General features: G+C 35.4%; 1 protein-coding gene across 1 annotated transcript in view; it reads right to left on the bottom strand.

Moving 5' to 3' along the window:
- The window catches only part of SEMA3C (semaphorin 3C), a 173,700-nt gene that overhangs the window by 72,487 nt on the left and 82,241 nt on the right, over positions 1-18,972 (bottom strand). Inside the window, exons 4-5 of the mRNA XM_028525801.2 lie at positions 17,827-17,889; positions 7,993-8,112 (exon numbers count right to left, since the gene is read on the bottom strand). Of these exons, the coding sequence (XP_028381602.1) occupies positions 7,993-8,112; positions 17,827-17,889 (183 nt within the window). The remainder of the gene's footprint in view (positions 1-7,992; positions 8,113-17,826; positions 17,890-18,972) is intronic.

Here is an 18,972-nt window from a genome sequence, read left to right as displayed (position 1 = left end):
CAGATGTACACAGATTTGACTAAAAAAAGTGAGTTGGCATTGCAGGAATTGGTGAGACTGTGTAGCTACCACTTGCTCCCCACTGACCTACTCCACCACTGTGCAGCGCTTCCGGACTCATGTGCTTATAATCCAGACCTTCTCATGACCAGCAAGGGACACAGTCCACCTGAATATCACTAATTCAAGCACTCTGCAACAATTCTTCACACTCATCTCCCAAGATCTCTATTTTTTTTCTTTTTCTTTGGCCTTTTCTCTTCTTTCTTAACCAGTTTAGATTCCATAATTAATCATTTTAATATATTTTTTTAAATCTGTGATTTTTTTACATGGCACCCACAGCCTGGAAGGCCTTGTCTACCCACATTCTCCATACTTGCCTTTAAACTTCTTAGCAGAAGGTGATCCAACAAAGTATATTCAACATAATATGTATTTGTGACCACCCCCCAAAATGGACCCTCTATACTGCTCAGCAGCCTTTCAAGGACACTCTTGTCAATGGTTCACCTATTAATAATTTCAGACTATTGCCACTTTAGTCAAATCTCCTAACTTATTCTCCACTCATATGATTAACAACCACATTCCTTAGAAATTGAAAACCTTAAATGACATGTATTCAACTCTAAACTACCAAACTCATAATATATATATATATATATATATATATATATATATATTCTCTAATATATCCAATAATGAGAGAAACTATTTGTCTTATTCTGGGGCCAATCCTTCCAGCAATTCTTTGGAACTCCTCCAGTCTTCTTAGGCAACTTTTAATTTCCATCATCCCTTTTCTTTGATCTTGTAACTGGATCCTTTACATCATCATCTAAACAATCCCTTCAGCTCCTACATATTTCTCTCTGTCAGAGTCACATTTTTTAAAGAACAATATATACTCACCCTCATTTCCTGATTTGTTACTGTCTTCTCAATCCACTTTATTTGGGCATCCAACCTCAATTGTTCTAGTGAAACTCTTTCTGATAAGGTTCTTAATCACAGTCATGCCATACAGTTCGGTGCTTATTTTTCACATCTGATATTACTTGGACTGTCAGTGGTATTATAGATGGTTGCTCACTTCTGCCTTTTCAAAATGACTTATTTTTATTCCCAGAACCAACACACTCTTGTTTTTCCCCCTACTTCTCTGTCTGTTTCTTTTTAGTACTACTTGATGGTCCCCTTTGCTCCATCTGGCCATTAAAGTCGGGAGATCCTCACATCTGAGTTATAGTCACTCTTCTCTTTTCACACTATCCTCTCCCTGTGTGATTTGCCCCACTCTTTGGGCTTCAGCTGCTCTAATAAAACAATGACACAAATATTTATATAGCCAACTTTATATTCAACTGCCTACTTGATATTTCAAATTGAAATATCAACTTTCAATAGCATCTCACATTCAACAAAACCAAACTAAGGCTCATAATCTTAACCACAAACATGGTTCTCTTCACTATTTCACATCTCATTTCATGGCAACTATATAATTAAAGGGACCAAAAATAACAAATAATAAAAAAAAATAAGTAACAAAATTTCAACATCTATATCATATTTCTTTTTTCTTAGCTAAACCCACCAGTATCACTTACATTATGATACACTTTGTGCCTAATTCTCTTGTCTTCATTGGTACCACCTGAGTATAATTACCCCTTTGCTGGCCTACTGTATCAACTCTGTAATTTATCTTACCACAGACCTCCCAAATACTCCCCACCATAAATTATTTGTAACATACACAAGTGACAATTCTGTTCAAGCCATTTTCATCTTAAGGTTGTGAGCCCTGGCTGGCATAGCTCAGTGGATTGAGCTCGGGCTGCGAACCAAAGTGTCGCAGGTTCGATTCCCAGTCAGGGTACATACCTGGGTTGCAGGCCATGACCCCCAGCAACCACACATTGATGTTTCTCTCTCTCTCTCTCTCTCTCTCTCTCTCTCTCTCTCTCTCTCTTTCTCCCTCCCTTCCCTCTCTAAAAATAAATAAAATCTTAAAAAAAAATTGTTTCAGGCATGAGGTAAATGCAGTACTTGCCTCCCTCCCAACCACATCAAAATTATGGCTAATCTACAGAACAACTATCATTCAGAATCACCTGAAATCTGGCTGAATAAAAGTCCTACAACTAGGAAGTTAAAGAAGACACCGCAGTGAGACTATCAGGAGGTACAGAGATGAGGAATGGGCTGGTCCCATACCCATGTGTGGCAGATAAAAATTGGGAGAGATATCTTAGCTCCAGAGATCGCCTCTGATCAGCAAGGGGTCTCAGCCCCACACCAGGCCCCTAGCCTAGGGCTCCAGTGTCAGGAAGAGAAGTCCCCATAACTTCTGGCTGTACAAACCAGAGGGGATTGAGGATGAGGGCAACAAAGGGATTCTAGAGTCCCAGGCAATTTCTCTTAACAGGCCTACACACAGGCTTACTTGGACTCACTCCCTGTGAGCTCCAGCACTGGGGCAGCAGCTTCAAAGTCACCAGAGACATACGGGGGGCGGGGGGTGGGGAATGAAGTGTCTGGCATCAGGGCAAGAGCTGGAGGGCAGTTTTCTCACAGGAAGAAGTGCTGGCAGAGGAAATTGTTCCTTTGATGAGCCCCACCCTCACAGAGTCAGCAGCAGGCACCATATCAGCAGCAGACTCCATCAACAGGGCTCACACTGTTTGCCCACCCACGTGACTCCCTGAGGCTCTGCCCCTCCCAACTTTTAGGCCCATCCAAGCTGTTTTCAGTGGATTTTCTAAATGAAGGGCCTGTCTTGGCTCATGCTCCAGACTTTCCTAAAATCTCTCAAACAAGCAGTATCTGGCCTTAGCATGCCCCATAACTTTTGCTAAGTGGCCCCAGACCTGGCAATAGCAGCAGCTGGCTTTGGTTCACAGCTTGGCCTTGCCTGGGCACCTCCAAATCCAGTGCAAGTAGCAGTCATTTGCAGACTGCTTTGTAGGTCATGCTGGGTGGCTCCAGGCAGAACACCGCTATGGCTGACTGTGACCTACACTATCTGGGAGGCCTCAGAGCCAACGCACCCTGTGGACAGCTTCAGATGATTTTGAGGCACTACCACCCAACCACCACCATAAGCTACATACTTAAGGGGCAGGCTCAGTGGATATTAGAGCCTCAGTGGATATTGGACATGGAAATAAGTCCTACAGGGTGTGCCTCTGCACAGCTGATCTTCCATGGTGGTCAGCTGACCTTCCATGGTTGATAGGTGTTGGTAAAAGCTAGTCCTTGTAGCTGATTATTGTGAGGGTAAATCCCTCCCATTGACATGCCAACAGCAATCAAGACTCAACTATAACAGGAAGGTATATTCAGCCCACACAGGGCCACACCTTAAGTGCTCAGCTTGGGTGATTGAAGAAGCAGTGCCACTGGCCCTTATTGAACACTTACTACATTAGGCTACTCTACCAAGCCTGGGAGATATAGCAACTCTACCTAATACTCATACATAGAAACAAACACAGGGAAGCTGCCAAAATGAGGAGACAGAGAAACATGTCCCAAATAAAAGAACAGAACAAAACTCCAAAAAAGGAACTAAACGTGGGTCAAAAATTGGGACAAACAATTTACTAGATACAGAGTTTAAAACATTGGTTATAAAGATGCTCAGCCCTGGCTGGCGTAGCTCAGTGGATCGAGTGTGGGCTGCAAACCAAAGTGTTGCAGGTTTGACTCTCAGTCAGGGTACATGCCTGGGTTGCAGGCCATGACCCCCAGCAACCGCATATTGATGTTTCTCTCTCTCTCTCTTCCTCCCTCCCTTCCCTCTCTAAAAATGAGTGAATAAAATCTTTAAAAAAATAAAAAAAATAAAGATGCTCAATGAACTTAGTGAGAACATCACTGGAATAAATAAGGACCAATCAGAAATGAAGGATAAACTAACTGAAATAAAGAATAATTTATAGAGGATCAACAGAATACTACATGAAGCTGAGAATCAAATCAGCAATGTGCTAGATAATGAAGCAGAAAACACCCAATCAGAACAGAAAAAAGAAAAAAAAACACACAAAAATAAGAATAGTTAAGGAGCTTCTGGGACAACCTTAAGCATGCCAAAATTTGCATCACGGGAGTGCTAGAAGGAGAAGAGAAAGAGCAAGAAATTGGAAATGTATTTGAAAAAATAATGATGGAAAAATTTCCTAACCTGCTGAAGAAAACAAACATACAAGTCTGGGAAGGACATAGAGTCCTAAACAACATGAACCCAAAGAGGTCCACACCAAGACACATTATAATTAAAATGCAAAAGGTTAAAGACAAAAAGAGAGTCTTAAAAGCAGCAAGAGAAAAGTGGTTAGTTGCCTACATGGGAGCTCCCATAAGCCTGTCAGCTGACTTCACAACAGAAAACTTGCAGGCCAGAAGGGACAAGGAACATTCAATGTGATGAAAAACAAGGCTTACAACCAAGATTACTCTACGTAACAAAGCAATAATTTATGATCAGAGGGCAGACAAAAATCTTCCCAGATAAGAAAAAGCTAAAGTACTTAATTACCATTGAACCAGTATTATGTAAAATGTTAAGGAGTCTTCTCTAAGAAGAAGAAGAAGAAAAATCCAAACAATAAAATGCCAATAAATACATATTTTTCAACAATTGAATCTAAAAAACAAAATAAACAGACAAGGTTGTCAGAAGGGAGGGGGATTTGATGGATAGATGAAAAAATTGAAGGGGTTAAGAAGTACAAATTGGTTGTTACAGCATAGTCAAATATAGCATAAGGAATATAGTCAATAATATTCTAATAACTATCTATATCATCAAATGAGTGTGAGATTAACTGGGATGATCACTTACTTAGTTATATAATGTCTAATCACTAAACACCCTAAACTAATATAATAATGTATATCAACTGTAGTTGAAAAATAAAAATGATTTGAACATAAAAAAAAGATTGCTACAGGTGCCTCTTCTTTGATGTAGCAGAAAGACCAGTATCTTAAAAGTAGCTAGCAAGTTCTGATATGATTTTGTTTCTGCTATCACTCTTTTAAATTAATGTGTATTTGTAGTTTGAATCAATGAGAAAAAACAATAGGACCAGAAGAGAGTTGGTGATGAAGAATCAAGGGATGAAGACACAGAAAAAAAAATCAGATGTTTATATATGACAGTAAAGATGTTAAAAAAATAGAGGGCATGGCCAACACGTTATAAACTAGTCTAGGGGAAAGAATGCTGAGTAGGGGAGTCAGTTTGGTTATTGATGTGACAGTATAGCTTATTGGTCAGAGAGGTTTGTGTATAAGTAAAGAGAAAGGAGAAGAGTCTAAAAAAAGTTATGGATTCAAGATAACAATTTAAGCAAAGAAAACATAATCTTATTTTAAATAGAAAAATGTAAATGCAAGGGAAAAGGAATGAAGACATAAAATAGGATGATGAAGATTATTAATCAAAGAAATTTATTGACAAAAAATGCACAACTCTTCAGAGGAAAGCTACAAAGATGCATAAACAGAATAGTTTGGTGACTGATTTACTTCAAAAGTACAAGGAATGATTTGGACACCTGTGATATTCTTGGTTTTCCCTGATATTCTTGGTCAGCCAAAGGTGAGGTTATCTGCTTGAGGATTGGCAGGGTCGTGGGCTTAGATGGTATTCAGTTGTTGGAACTGATACCATGGACACCTCTGATAAAATCAACCAGAGATATGTGGTGATAGGCCAACATGTGTTTTGGATTGATGTTTTATTTCTTATTTTAAATCATTATTTATGTGTATTGCGTTACCTTTTTCTAGGAACAGAAGACAGAGAACAAAGAGAGAGGATAAAAGAAAAGAACTATATGGTTAGGAATTGATGTAGCAAGGATTGCAGGCTCTTTGGATGGACATTATTGAAATGCTCTAGGAAAGCTCTGAATCAGTCTTGCCAAATAACGGGAAGGTAACAGGGTATGAGGAGAGTGTGTGTTGTTCCAAATGTGAAGTAGGCCCATAAGATATTCTCTGAGAACCAATGAATTGAAATTTAACAGGCAGACAGAAGGCAGTGGGTAGTGTGTCACAGAAATAAAGCTGAATATTTAATGAGTATTCTACTCTAACCTGGTTCACTTTCAAACTGGTTTCAAATCCATAAAGAATGACAAAGCTTAGTAATAACACAGGATGCTAGCCGTAAGTAGTACCTCTTGTCATTACAAAACACAATGTTAGTGATGAATAAGAAGGGAAATTCTTTCCAACTACGACTCTGCTTCATGTGGTAATTTTATGCTAGGGGACCTTTTATCCTAAACTAAAAAAAATAAATAGATGTTGGATAAAACTGCATTTTATATTTACTATAAATATGTATATAAATATATTATAATAAAATCCTTTGACCTGACTACCAAAGAAAGCATTATAAAGCTTAAAATTCATAACCCTTTCATACTGAAATTTACTCTTAACATGTTCATATATTATTACAGAGATTAATTAATGGAAATGCATCCCCTTTGAAACACATCTTTAAAAGTGAGACTAAAGCAGTTCATATTTAGTAAAGTAATTAAAATTTATTCCATGCTGGTTTTCCAAAGGAGATTATTATTTTTTGACTGACTTTCCAATTAAGTCTTGAACTGCATAGTGGGCGATTGTACATGGGAAAGTGATTTCACTTGAAATTGGTGTTCTGAAAACTGTGATGCTTTTGTTGGCCCGTGCAGTGACTGCGCAGTCTTCAGCAGTGTGGGACAGACTGCAGACGTCTGGGGCAGTGGTTTGTTTAATGAATTGATCACAGGCATGTGGTTCTAATGACAAGCTAAGTGCAGCCGTCTGTACTCTTACAAAAGCATAGCTCTACATTTCTTTAAGAATTTTAATATTTTATATTATCTTGAACCACTCAGAAATGGCTCAGGATGGATCATATTGTAATTACTCGGTTATTTTTAAGTGACTTTTTATCACCAACAGTTATATATGTATAAATTACATGTATGAAAAATTAATAATAAAGGAATATAGACAGAGTGTTCAATGATATTCATACTAAAGTAGATTAATTTTTGTTAAAGGAAAATAAGATATATCAGTAGCAAAATTTAATTTTTTTAATTTGTAATCTATAAAATTGAATTAAAACATTATTTAAGAACTGGATTTTCTAGATTTAAAGTTGCACAAAGAAACCAAAGCCAGATATTTTGAAAGACTTCAGTTTTTAAAATACTTTAAGTAAAGCAACACATTTGACTAACAGAATGAGGAAAGGCACTTTTGGGCTAATGAATAATTAGCCAATAATTGTGAAGTGGGATAAACACAGTCTTAAACATCACAGGTGAGGTTGAACCAGCCATATAGTGACTATTCATTAGCTATATATTTAGTCTTAAAAGATACTGTTGTTCATAGAACCCCAAATCATTTTAAGCAATATAAGAATAAGGCTAAAATATCCTAGAATAAGGCTAGTAGACTGCTGTTAGTCTAAAATCAAATTTTGTTTTATTACATAAAGTTTTCCTCAGCAGACACTTGGCATCCTGTCTCTTACATCTCTTACAAGTGTTTATCTCACAAAAGTTTACCAAGTTTGAAACATAAATAAGAAATTATTTAAAACAGATTGAGAAAGTGAATGTATAGTACAATATTTCTATAATTTGCAGTAAATATTATAAGCACTTTGTATTCTAATTAATTATGAAATTGCCTCATTTTTCTTTATTTTTTGCAGTTTTCCCATTCTGAATATATATATATATATATATATATATATATATATATATATATATATAATTTAAAAGACAGTATTTTAAGTAGCTTGATGAACACATACAAAAAGTAATATATTCTGTGTTCACAGGGCTTGAAACTATTTTATGACTATTGATGATATTTCTAAATTTTTACTCTAAAATGCAGTTTTAAGTAATCGCTGACACTAACCAAAACTAAGAATGCAAAAAACATTACACTTACCTCTGACCTCCTCCCTCTGTTCAAATAAGTACAGACCGGGCTGAAGGCACCACTCCCACAAACATACAGATGAGTGCGGTTGAAAGCCTGAATGACGCGGACGAAGTTCCCACAGCCATGCTAAAAGAATAGGTAAATGTGCAGTTAGTAACCCGATGATCTTATTGCTGTTTCTAAGTATTTCTGTGAAACTTTGCCACAAGTTTTTCTTTCTGCTTCTACCTTTTTGTTGTTAGGAGATAATAAGAGGACAGCCTGGTTTTTACCGTTACTTCATTTCAGGAGGAAGGGAGTCCAACTTAGATAATGAGTAAAATAGCATGACTCCCTCCTATTTCATTCTATATGCTGTGTATGTTTCTACATTCTGAAACTTTCTGAACTTAACCTTTACCTTAGATTACATACATCAAACTGTTTCTTCAAATTTTCTTCAAAACTTTATATGAACACATACACACACCTACACACTTTATATGAGTATAAACATGTACAAGTATTTATTAAGTGAAACTGTCTTTATGCAAGGCCCATGATACCACTAGTATACAATGGCAAACACTGTTGGCCTTTACAATTGCTGAATAGCACAAACCTTGAAGAAAATGCCAGCAATGTTGCCTTCTGTGACAAATGATGCAATTATTAGTTTTTGTCCATGATCCCCCAAAATACTTTCTTCTCCTCTAAAATCTCCTTTCTTACCTGCTCCCAGTACAATCATTGGGAATTGTCACTCACTCACGCAGCATAATGAAAAATCACTATTGTAATCATAAGCTGAATACAACCTTGCAGAAGTACATGCGCTAGGCCACCACCAAATGCAGACCTGTGTGACTGAAATAACCACTGCATTTTCTACATTTACTAGGCTCTCTAACCTTTGCTGACTACAAATTAATTGAGCCTGAGATTGAATGTTGTTCCCTTCAAAAAGTCATCTTTCTTTCAAAGAACACTATTAAAAATAATGTAACAAATCAAAGACAAAATTTTTAATAAAAAATATGTCAAAAGATAGTGGTTTTCCCAGGGGTGGTCAGAGACTATACATGTTTTTTTCTTCTAGATATCATATATTTTTACTAATATTTTATAAGATACATTATTATTTATATTATTAGAAAAGTAAAAATACAAATTTTGCTAAAATAGAAGTTATAAAGTCAATTATTATTTTATATTTTCCCATTATTTTTCCTTTTATGTTCACTATTACTTCACAGTAAATATGTGCTTATTTTCATATATAGTAACTTTATACATATGTTTTTATCAAATATTCAATCATTAACTATGCTGTCAACAAAATTAAATCTTGCAGACCAGACTATACACTTTATTTTTATTTTAAGACATTAAGGATTTTTGTTAAATATATAGTGTCACTGTATCCTGACACCTGTTTATAGAGGTTCTTGTAAATTGACTATACAACTGCAGGTGATAATGTGTTTCTCTGGGGAAAAATCATAGATGAAGTATGATGTGTATATAATATGTCTATGTTAAAGGTATCTGTGAGCAATGAGACTTGTGTTTATTTTTTCACATTCAAGTTTAGTCATTCTGGGATTGTGTATATACTATTTTTTCATAAGATATGAATTCAGCCCAACTCTATCAATAATAGGTTATGCCTGTCTCCTCTTGAGTTTTACAGACCATTTACTGTCATGAATTACTGGGACTGGTTTTAAAAAAAAGAAAGAAAAAGGAAAAGAAGTCACTAGAATCTCTTTTATATTTCAAATACAGTTTATAATTATTTTATATATGTTATATCTATATATTATATATCCTTATTATGGTTAATATTTGTTGAGGATTTATTGTGTGCTAGACATTGAAATAGTAATTTTATATATTTAACTTCTTTTACTTCTCAGGAGGTTGATTCTTTACTTTTATATCTCACATTTATTTAGCATTATATAGGCACTTAGCATTCACTCAGCTTTTTTTATAAATCAACCCCTTTTAGAAAAATAAAGCTTAGAGCTTTTTTAGTTAATTTGCCTGAGGCCATATAGCTAGAAAAGAGTAATGCAGATTTTCTAGCACAGATGTGTCTAACCCATCTTGCAGTTTTAACCATTTTATAATGTTTCATTGTGTTAGGAGCACATAGTTATTAGAGGGGAGTTTTTATAACTGCTATGTTTACAGAGTGCCTCCTTTGATGTTAATTGTTTTTGATCTTCACAACAATGTTCCAATTAAAGTATTAGTCCCAATTTAGTGATGAGGAAATTGAATTTCAAAGAGATTAAATAAAATGTGCTAGGTTTTATAAGTAACTGAGCTGGGTCTTGACCCATGGCCACCCTGCACCATCCAGCTTTCCCACAGGAAGGGGCTGATTAGCCATGAGACAGATTCCCATGCCATCTAATGATGCTCAGTGTACCCCTCCAAACTTCCCCACAGAGAAAAACACAAAAGAAAAACACATCAGTTGAGTTAATTATTGAAAAGCATGTTCTAGGTCTTTTCCATTTCCATTATATAGCCTTAGTTTCTGTCCACATTCTTTCTGACCTAGACCATTGCAATTCCACCAATTTCATTCAGCAAATATTTATGAACCCAGTGCAAGCACTGCACATGAGCTAGCAACACTGCAATGAGTAGATTCAAGTCCTACTTTCAGAGAAAGGAAGGCATCATATATCAGGCTGTGGTAGATGCTACAATAGGGTAGTATTTTTGAAAATGTGCTGTAGAAGGAAAGAGAATGAGCAACAGTGAACTGAGTTTAAAGGTTTGAAAAGGGTATCATTGGAGCTGGCACTTGTAGAATGAGCTAGAGATTTTGACAGGCAAAAGCACGTGGACAAATTGTTCCAACAGAAAACAGAGCATGAAGTAAAGAATGGAAGCACGGCATGTAGGATTTACTTAGGGAATAGTGCCTAGAGCAGATAGAGGATTATCATCTGCTGGAACAAATGAGGCAATTAGCCTTGGTCTGTCATGCTGTAGTCCTCAGATGGGCATAGAGAATGGATTTAAGTATGCGAATTCAGAGCCATTGAAAATGTGGATTTATCTTTTACTACCTGTTTGAACTTGAGACATTTAATTTCTCTGTGCTTCATCTTTTTATCTGTGAATGGTGATGATAATATTTGTTGTGAGCAATACAGGGTAGGGCAAAAGTAGGTTTACAGTTGCTGGTATGGAAGATAGTACAATGATTAATAAATGATAATACAAGAATAAACTGCTTTGCATACTCACAACTGTAAACCTACTTTAAGGCACTTGGAATAGTTTCTGGCACATAAAAAAATACACATTGGGTTACATATTAGATTCTTTCATATGCATTTTCAGTTTCAATTGCCAGTACAAACCTGTGAAGTGAACAGGGCATGTGACCTGCACAGAGCGTAGCAGAGGCCCTGACCAGAGCAGACAGCCAGGAAAGGTTTGGGGAACGAGGCTGCAGTGAAATTCAGCACCATGGATGTTTCTGTTCATTGTGTGACTTTATTTTGAATGTATTTCCTGGTATAACACTAAATGTAAAAATCAAGATGCTAACATTATGCAGAATATTTTGTTTAATACTATGTATGTCATATAATAAAGTGCTAAAATAACATAGCCCCAATTTTTAAGTTACTATGTTTGATAGTGTAATTTACTTTATTTACCTGACAGTATTAACACATTTACTGTGTGCTATGTATTGTTCTAAGCTCTCTGCAAATATTAACTCATTAATACTCTTAACAACCCAATAATGCTAGGCATATACTATGAATATGCCCATTACACAGAGAAGAAGACTAAAGCACAGGGAGGTTAAGTCTCCAGGGTCAAAGAGCGAATAAGAGATTACTTTCTGTTTTTTTCTATATGCTTTTCTGGGCCTTGAAAGATGTCTATATTGAACAATAATTATTTATATAATTAAAAAATAGATGTTTTAAAAATATATCCTGGAGCACAGATGAATAGGGCTTTAAAAATATTATCTCTTCATGGTCCACACCATGCAATAGTGTGTGTAAGTGTGTTACTAAAGAAACGTATTTTCTAGTAGTTTATGATCCTCTGGTCACAGAAATAGGGAAACAAATACTCTACAATTAATAATCAAGTTTGACATTGTGTGCATGTAAATGCGTAGATGTCTAATTATACGCAATCTTGCTTAATTTTCAAGGAACTTTTTCAGTATTTACTTAGCAAATTATTTTGTCCTATCTCATTGGGTATGTTTGACAGAATGTGCTATTGTTTAGCTCAATTTATTTAGAATGAGTAAAATATTAACATTTAGAAATAAATGGAGCATGTAAGAATGTGCATATATAGGCCAGAAAGGGAAATAGGAGATAGGTTACACTTTTCTTAGCTGAGGCAAAAAAAAATTAGTTATTTTCCCACCATGATCATTTATTTTCTTTAGAAACATTAGAACATTTAGAACATTGTGGCATTATAATATATTATTACCCAGGGTAGAATTTTAAATTATAAGGAATTATTTTTAATAACTTTAAATTTTGATATAAGCAAAAAACCTCAAGGAATAAGGAATATTTGATTATGGGTTTTATTGTTCCTTTTAATTACTACAGCAATATGAATTTTAATTGTCATTAGTTTTGCTTAGTTTTGATTAGTTTTGCTTTGATTAATATAATACTTAAAAGCAAAATGTTTCATTTAATCAAAATGTACTTTTAAAGTATGTGCAACACAACTCACAATAAACATTGTTAATGTAAGGGCATTAATAAACCAATTATTCCTTGTGTGGATCCACCAACTTCTAACAATCACGTATAAGATTCCCATGCTTGCTTGTTTCCATCTCTGTGTTTCCAGATCTTGTTTAAATGTTATGGAGTAGCCAGATCCAGATCTCGGCACTGTGGATAATGACACTTACTACAAAGTGTTTCCAAGCACGAGAGGAGAGTTAAAGAAAAAAACGCAGTGAAAAAAAGTGTGCGCATGTTTCAGGCAAGCACATTGTGGGGGCAGCTGGCCCAGGCCTACATGGGGAGAGAAGACTCTCCGGAGATGTGACATCTGCACTGTTTCTGGAAAGGAAGAGTAGATGATCCCCAGCTAAAATGATGAGAAGATAACTAAACATGAATAGAACTACATATAACATGTACCAAGGCTGAAAAAGAGAAAAGATCAGTGTCATCAAAATAAAACAAGGGGACAGATTTACATAAGACAACATAGTTGCCACCGTAGCTGTCCAGTCTTTAATAAACATCCCAGCTTCAGTGTGTTTTTTCTTCATCTTCATCTGGTGTGTGTGTCCTTAGCATTCACCATATTCTTCCCAGTGAGGTGGCATGTTTTATCAGCTAAAGGTGCAGGATCTAGAGCCACATGTGCCTGAGTCAAACAGTGGCTTCCTACTTGCTAGTAGTGCACCTTCTGGTAAGCTCTTCACTCACTTTATCTTGAAAATGTAGATGATGACAATACTGTCCATCTTGTGGCTATTATTGTTTGATAATTATTGCATGTATATCTCATCAGCTCTAGTATGTTGTAAAGACTCTTCAAAGTAGGACTCCACACTCATGCAACTCTGGTTTGTTCACAATAATGAATTTTTGCCAATTAAATATTCAATTTCCACATTTAAAAAGATGAAATATGAAGCAAGTAGATGATATTTATTCCAACAAAGTTTAAAAATGTTTAATATTTGGTTTTATCGGAAAACTATACAACACTGAAGAAAGAAATTAAGGAAGACACAAACAAATGGAAGCATATACCCTGTTCATGGATTGGAAGAATGAACATCATCAAAATGTCTATACTACCCAAAGCAATTTATAAACTCAATGCAATCCTTATTAAAATACCAATGACATATTTCACAAATATAGAACAAACATTTCAAAAATTTATATGGAATAATGAATGACCCCAAATTGCTGCACCAATTTTGAGAAAGAAGACCAAAATAGGAGGGATCACAATGCCTAACATCAAATTATATTACAATGCCACAGTAATCAAAACAGTCTGGTACTAGCAAAAGAACAGACACATAGATCAACGGAAGAGAATAGAGAGCCCAGAAATAAATCCATGCCTCTGTGGTCAATTAATGTTTGACAAAGGGGTCAGAAGCATAAAATGGAGTAAAAGTAGCCTCTTCAACATATGGTGTTGGGAGGTCTGGGCAGCTGTATACAAAAAAAAATGAAACTTGACCACCAATCTACACCATACGCAAAAATAAACTCAAGATGGACAAAAGACTTAAATATAAGTCATGACACCATAAAAGTCCTAGACAAAAACATAGGCAGGAAAATCTCAGGTATTCACACAGCAATATTTTCACTAACATGCCCCCTAGAGCAAGGGACGTAAAGGAAAGAATGAACAAAAGGGACTTCATCAAAATAAAAAGCTTCTGCACGGCTAAAGAAAACATCAGCAAAATCAAAAGGGAACCAATCATATGGGAAAATGGATTTGCCAATGATGCTCAGTCAAGGATTTGATCTCCAAAATAAATAAAGAACTCACATAACTTCACTCTAGGAAGACAAACAACCCAATTAAAAAATAGTCAAAGGACCTGAACAGACCCTTCTTCAAGGAGGACATACAAAGGGCCCACCGACATGTGGAGGAATGCTCAGCATCACTAGCCATTAGAGAGATGCAAATTAAAATCACAATGAGACATACGTCACACCAGTCAGAATGGCCATCATAAACAAATCAACAAACAACACATGCTAGTGAGGTTGTGGATAAAAGGGAACCCTAGTGCACTGTTGGTGGGAATGCAGACTGGTGCAGCCACTATGGAAAACAATACGGAATACCCTCAGAAAACTAAAAATGGAACTGCCTTTTGACCCAGCAATTCCACTGCTGGGATTATATCATAAGAATCCTAAAACACCAATTCAAAGAACCTATACACTCCAATGTTCATAGCAGCACAATTTACAGTAAGAGCCTATCAGTAAGTGAGTGAATCAAAAAATTATGGTACATTTACACAATGGAATACCACAGAGCAGAAAGAAAGAAGAATCTTCCACCTTTCGTGACAGCATGGATGGAGCTGGAGAGCTTTATGCTAAGTGAAATAAGCCAGGCAGTGAAAGACACATACCATATGATCTCACCTATAAGCGGAACCTAATCAACAAAACAAACAAGTGAGCAAAATATAACCAGAGACATTGAAACAAGGAACAAACTGAGAGTAATCAGAGGGGAGGGGAGAGGGGGATAGTGGGGAAAAGATGGGGAACAGTCATCATGGAACATGTATAAAGGACACACAGACAAAGCCAAAGGTGGGTTGGGTCAAGGGTGGGAAGTGGGGGTGGATGGGGCAGGGAGGATTGTTAGGGGGACAATGGAGATAACTGTACTGTACTTGAACAACAATAAAATAAAGAAAAAAAATGTATACAACATACAAAAAAGCATTTTGTAAAGAAAATTTTAAAAAGTTTAATGAAAACAATTGTTTTGCAATATTCTAAAGGTTTATTTACTACCATTTTTCTACACTGTCCCTTTTTCTAAGGCCTGATTAAAGGATACTTCTCTATAGGTATTTTACATGTATGAAGTGAGACAGATTCATCACAAATTCTCATCTCTTCCATAGACAAAACATTTATTTGAGTTAGTTTACTTGTTATTTCCCAGGACACAACAACTTTGGCTGTAATAGAGCAGAACCCTCCACCAGTTACTTATCTTGTGCATATGAACTGGCTGTACAGAAGAATTTAAAGATATCCATGAATGATATTACAGTGTGATGAAACTATGGGAAAACAAAAGCATGTATTGAAGATTTTATTTAATGACTTTTAATTATAAGAAAGCAAATGACAGAACATTTCTATTTTGCCAAAGTGAGAAAGAAATCTGAAGACTTGGCTAAGATTCTTTAGAAAATCAACAGGAAGTTTTGAAACAAAGATGTGCAAAGGTATCCAAATCCTACATATTCTGACTGTATGAATGAGAAATAAAAATCATTTTGAACAAAGGACAATTAAATCCAGTAATTATGCCCACAGGATATTATTGTAGTAAAAAGCAAGTCATGTTCAGATCCACATCAGTGGGAAAAATCTCTGCATTAGAGAATAAAAGAAAGTAGTTTAACTCATGCACAATTATTGAAATAATAGCTTCAGGGTACAAAAAACAAGCATACTCCACAGAATTATATTTTATTCTACTATTGGCCCCCTAGAAGGCAATAGTAATATTCTCTCAAATGTTGCTTCCACATTTTTCTGTATTTCTCCCTCCAGATAGTGGTCCAAAAATCCTGTGGGTAGCAAATATTCTGCAAGCTCTATTTGCCCATTTTTAAATTTCTCTTACAAGGTGAATTATGAACCTGAAAAAGTGAGACCCGTTGCTGAGTCACTCCTGGTGAGTTCTCTTGCCAAAAACACCCTCCAGTGAGACCTGTAGATTCAACACTCCAGAGACTTCCACGGCCCTGCACTGAGCCTGACCTTTTCAGAACCTTAAAATTGAGACTGTTAAGAGTCTATGAAAATAAAAGTTTCATTTCCACACTTTCTCCTCCCACAAGGATTGATCTTTTCTTTGTTTGAACCAACCTGATGAATCTTTGAAACACTACCAAGGCTCAGCACACAGTCTTCTCTTCTGAAATCACAATTTCTTACCTCTGCACTTATAATGGTAAGTATTTAGTTAACACTAGATCTAGGCTGTCCTGACCTCAGTTCTGATTGTATGTGTGTGTGTTTGCACATTTACAGGTTTTGTTACCCAGTCACCATATGACTCTCATACCTGCATTAGCAACTATCCCCATGCTTACTTTATTAATGCTGACTTCTCCAACAAGATAATAAAACTGATGAGAGTCAAAAACATCTATATTGGCACAAAATTGTATCTCTAGCAATTAGCCCTATGCCAGATACACAATAAATGCTCAATTAATATTTATTGAATGAATGATTGAAAGAATGAAGAAACTTCTTTAGCAAATTATATGAGTGATTTTGATACTTGAATTCATTATATTTTTCATGATTTTAGATAAGGTGAAATGCCATATGGTTCATTATAAACATTAAATGACTTGTGCACATTAAAGATCTGCCCCATCCAATTGTACCTGAACAATAATTAAAATAAACTAAAAAAAAAGATCTGCCCCATATGTTTCTTTTGTAATACTCAAGAATACTCTGCCAGTTTCAGCAAGTCATTAGAAGAAATCGGTATAGATGTATTTCTTGACTCTATGTGAAATCCTACCTAAAGGAACACAATTTGTACAAGTGCTGTAGACTGAAAATTTATTGATATTTTACCTTCTTTAATTTTTGTTTCTATGGTTAGTTTTAACTAACAAAGATATCAGTCATCACTGTGATTTATGTCTCTGAAAGGTGCTTGCTAGCCATAACCTTTTTGCTGAGAATCATTCTTTGGAAAAGCCCACATGGTATCTGGGAGTTGATCCAGATTCTCGCATTATCATTATTTCAGCAGCCTGCTGAGAATTCCACAGGTTGGATCCACTTGGAACGGGGATTATTACTGAAATCCATCATGAAAAGTGTCAGGGTACAATAACGAAAGCAAATGAGGAAATTTTTACCCAGCCAGGCATTCCTAAATCACAGTGTTTAAGAGTTCCACTCCTTTTGTATTTACATTTTTTACCATGTGTCTAGCAGAGGATTTGAAACACCAACACCCGTTGTCTCACTCTTGGCTGCACTCAAGGTACATGGATTTGAAGACCAAATATTTAAGTTTGGGTTTTTTTTTCTTTTTTAAATCACTCACTGTGGGATCTTTGCCAGCCATTTTGCACTCTTCAACTTTGATTGTAGATGCCGGCCAGAAAACCTGCTCGGAAAGGAAAATAAAGATTGTATAAATCTCACAGTGCATATGACAACTCAATGTTCTTCATTTACATTATGGTAACAGATTTCTTTAAGGTATTTCAATATTTATTTTTCAATATTCTATATTTTTATTTTATAAACTTAAATTAATATTTTATTATTTTATTCTCAAACTTCTGATTTTATTCCTCCCATCAATTTTTCTTTTAACAAAAGCCTTTCAATGTGTGCCATTTACTAATAGTTTAATATTTTATAAAGTGAGATCATTATTAATGTGCACAATGTCATGTATATTTCCCCCTTTTTGATTTATAGTACACTTCTCCCAACTGCTTATATCACAAGAAATTTACATTTAAATTGCAATCTCAGTTTAATATTATTTTGAGTAAAACATACAACCAGGCTGGTAGATTTACTTAGAATGGGCTCCTAGGTACATCAACAGTTAAAATAACTGGGATAACATCCAAGAGATTCCTGCTCTGAAACACTGTATTAGCATTCCAAGTCACTATAGCCTTGGGTCAGGTCTGGTGGTGATGATTATTTTTTTTAACTATGCATTGTCCATTCTTAAAATAACAAGTTCAGAAATCTCCTTGTTGTAATAAATTTATAATTAATCTATTTTTATTTCTTTACACCAGTGAAGCTCAATTTATTTCCTTGTTGTAAAAGAGAATGATAAATATGGGCCACACTTGTTTGAAGAACAGTGCATTTAATAATTGTGTTCCTTCCAAGGCCTTCTTGGATTACATCAGGTGACAAGGAAGGTCTTCATTTAATCTGATCATTTTTTCATGCTATACTCTACACTTCTCTTTTTTTCTTCTAATATTCATATATGCAAGAAGTGTTTTCTCATTGAACTTTGGGTTTTACATTGTTAAAACCTATGAAACTACACAAAGAGAATTGAATTGATTATATTTTCAGTCCATTAAATGACTACCAACCTCCAATTATTTATTAGCATGCAGCTAGTATTTTCTATTGTTCTAATGAAATATATAATTTTTTCATTGTATTTGAAAGTTGGAAAGAAAAAAAGCATGTAGGGAGGTCAACATTG

Source organism: Phyllostomus discolor, chromosome 10 (genome assembly GCF_004126475.2).
Source record: "Phyllostomus discolor isolate MPI-MPIP mPhyDis1 chromosome 10, mPhyDis1.pri.v3, whole genome shotgun sequence".
NCBI classification, from domain to species: domain Eukaryota; kingdom Metazoa; phylum Chordata; class Mammalia; order Chiroptera; family Phyllostomidae; genus Phyllostomus; species Phyllostomus discolor.
The sequence above is the reverse complement of the archived record's forward strand: the minus strand, read 5'-3'. Positions and strand labels throughout refer to the sequence as shown.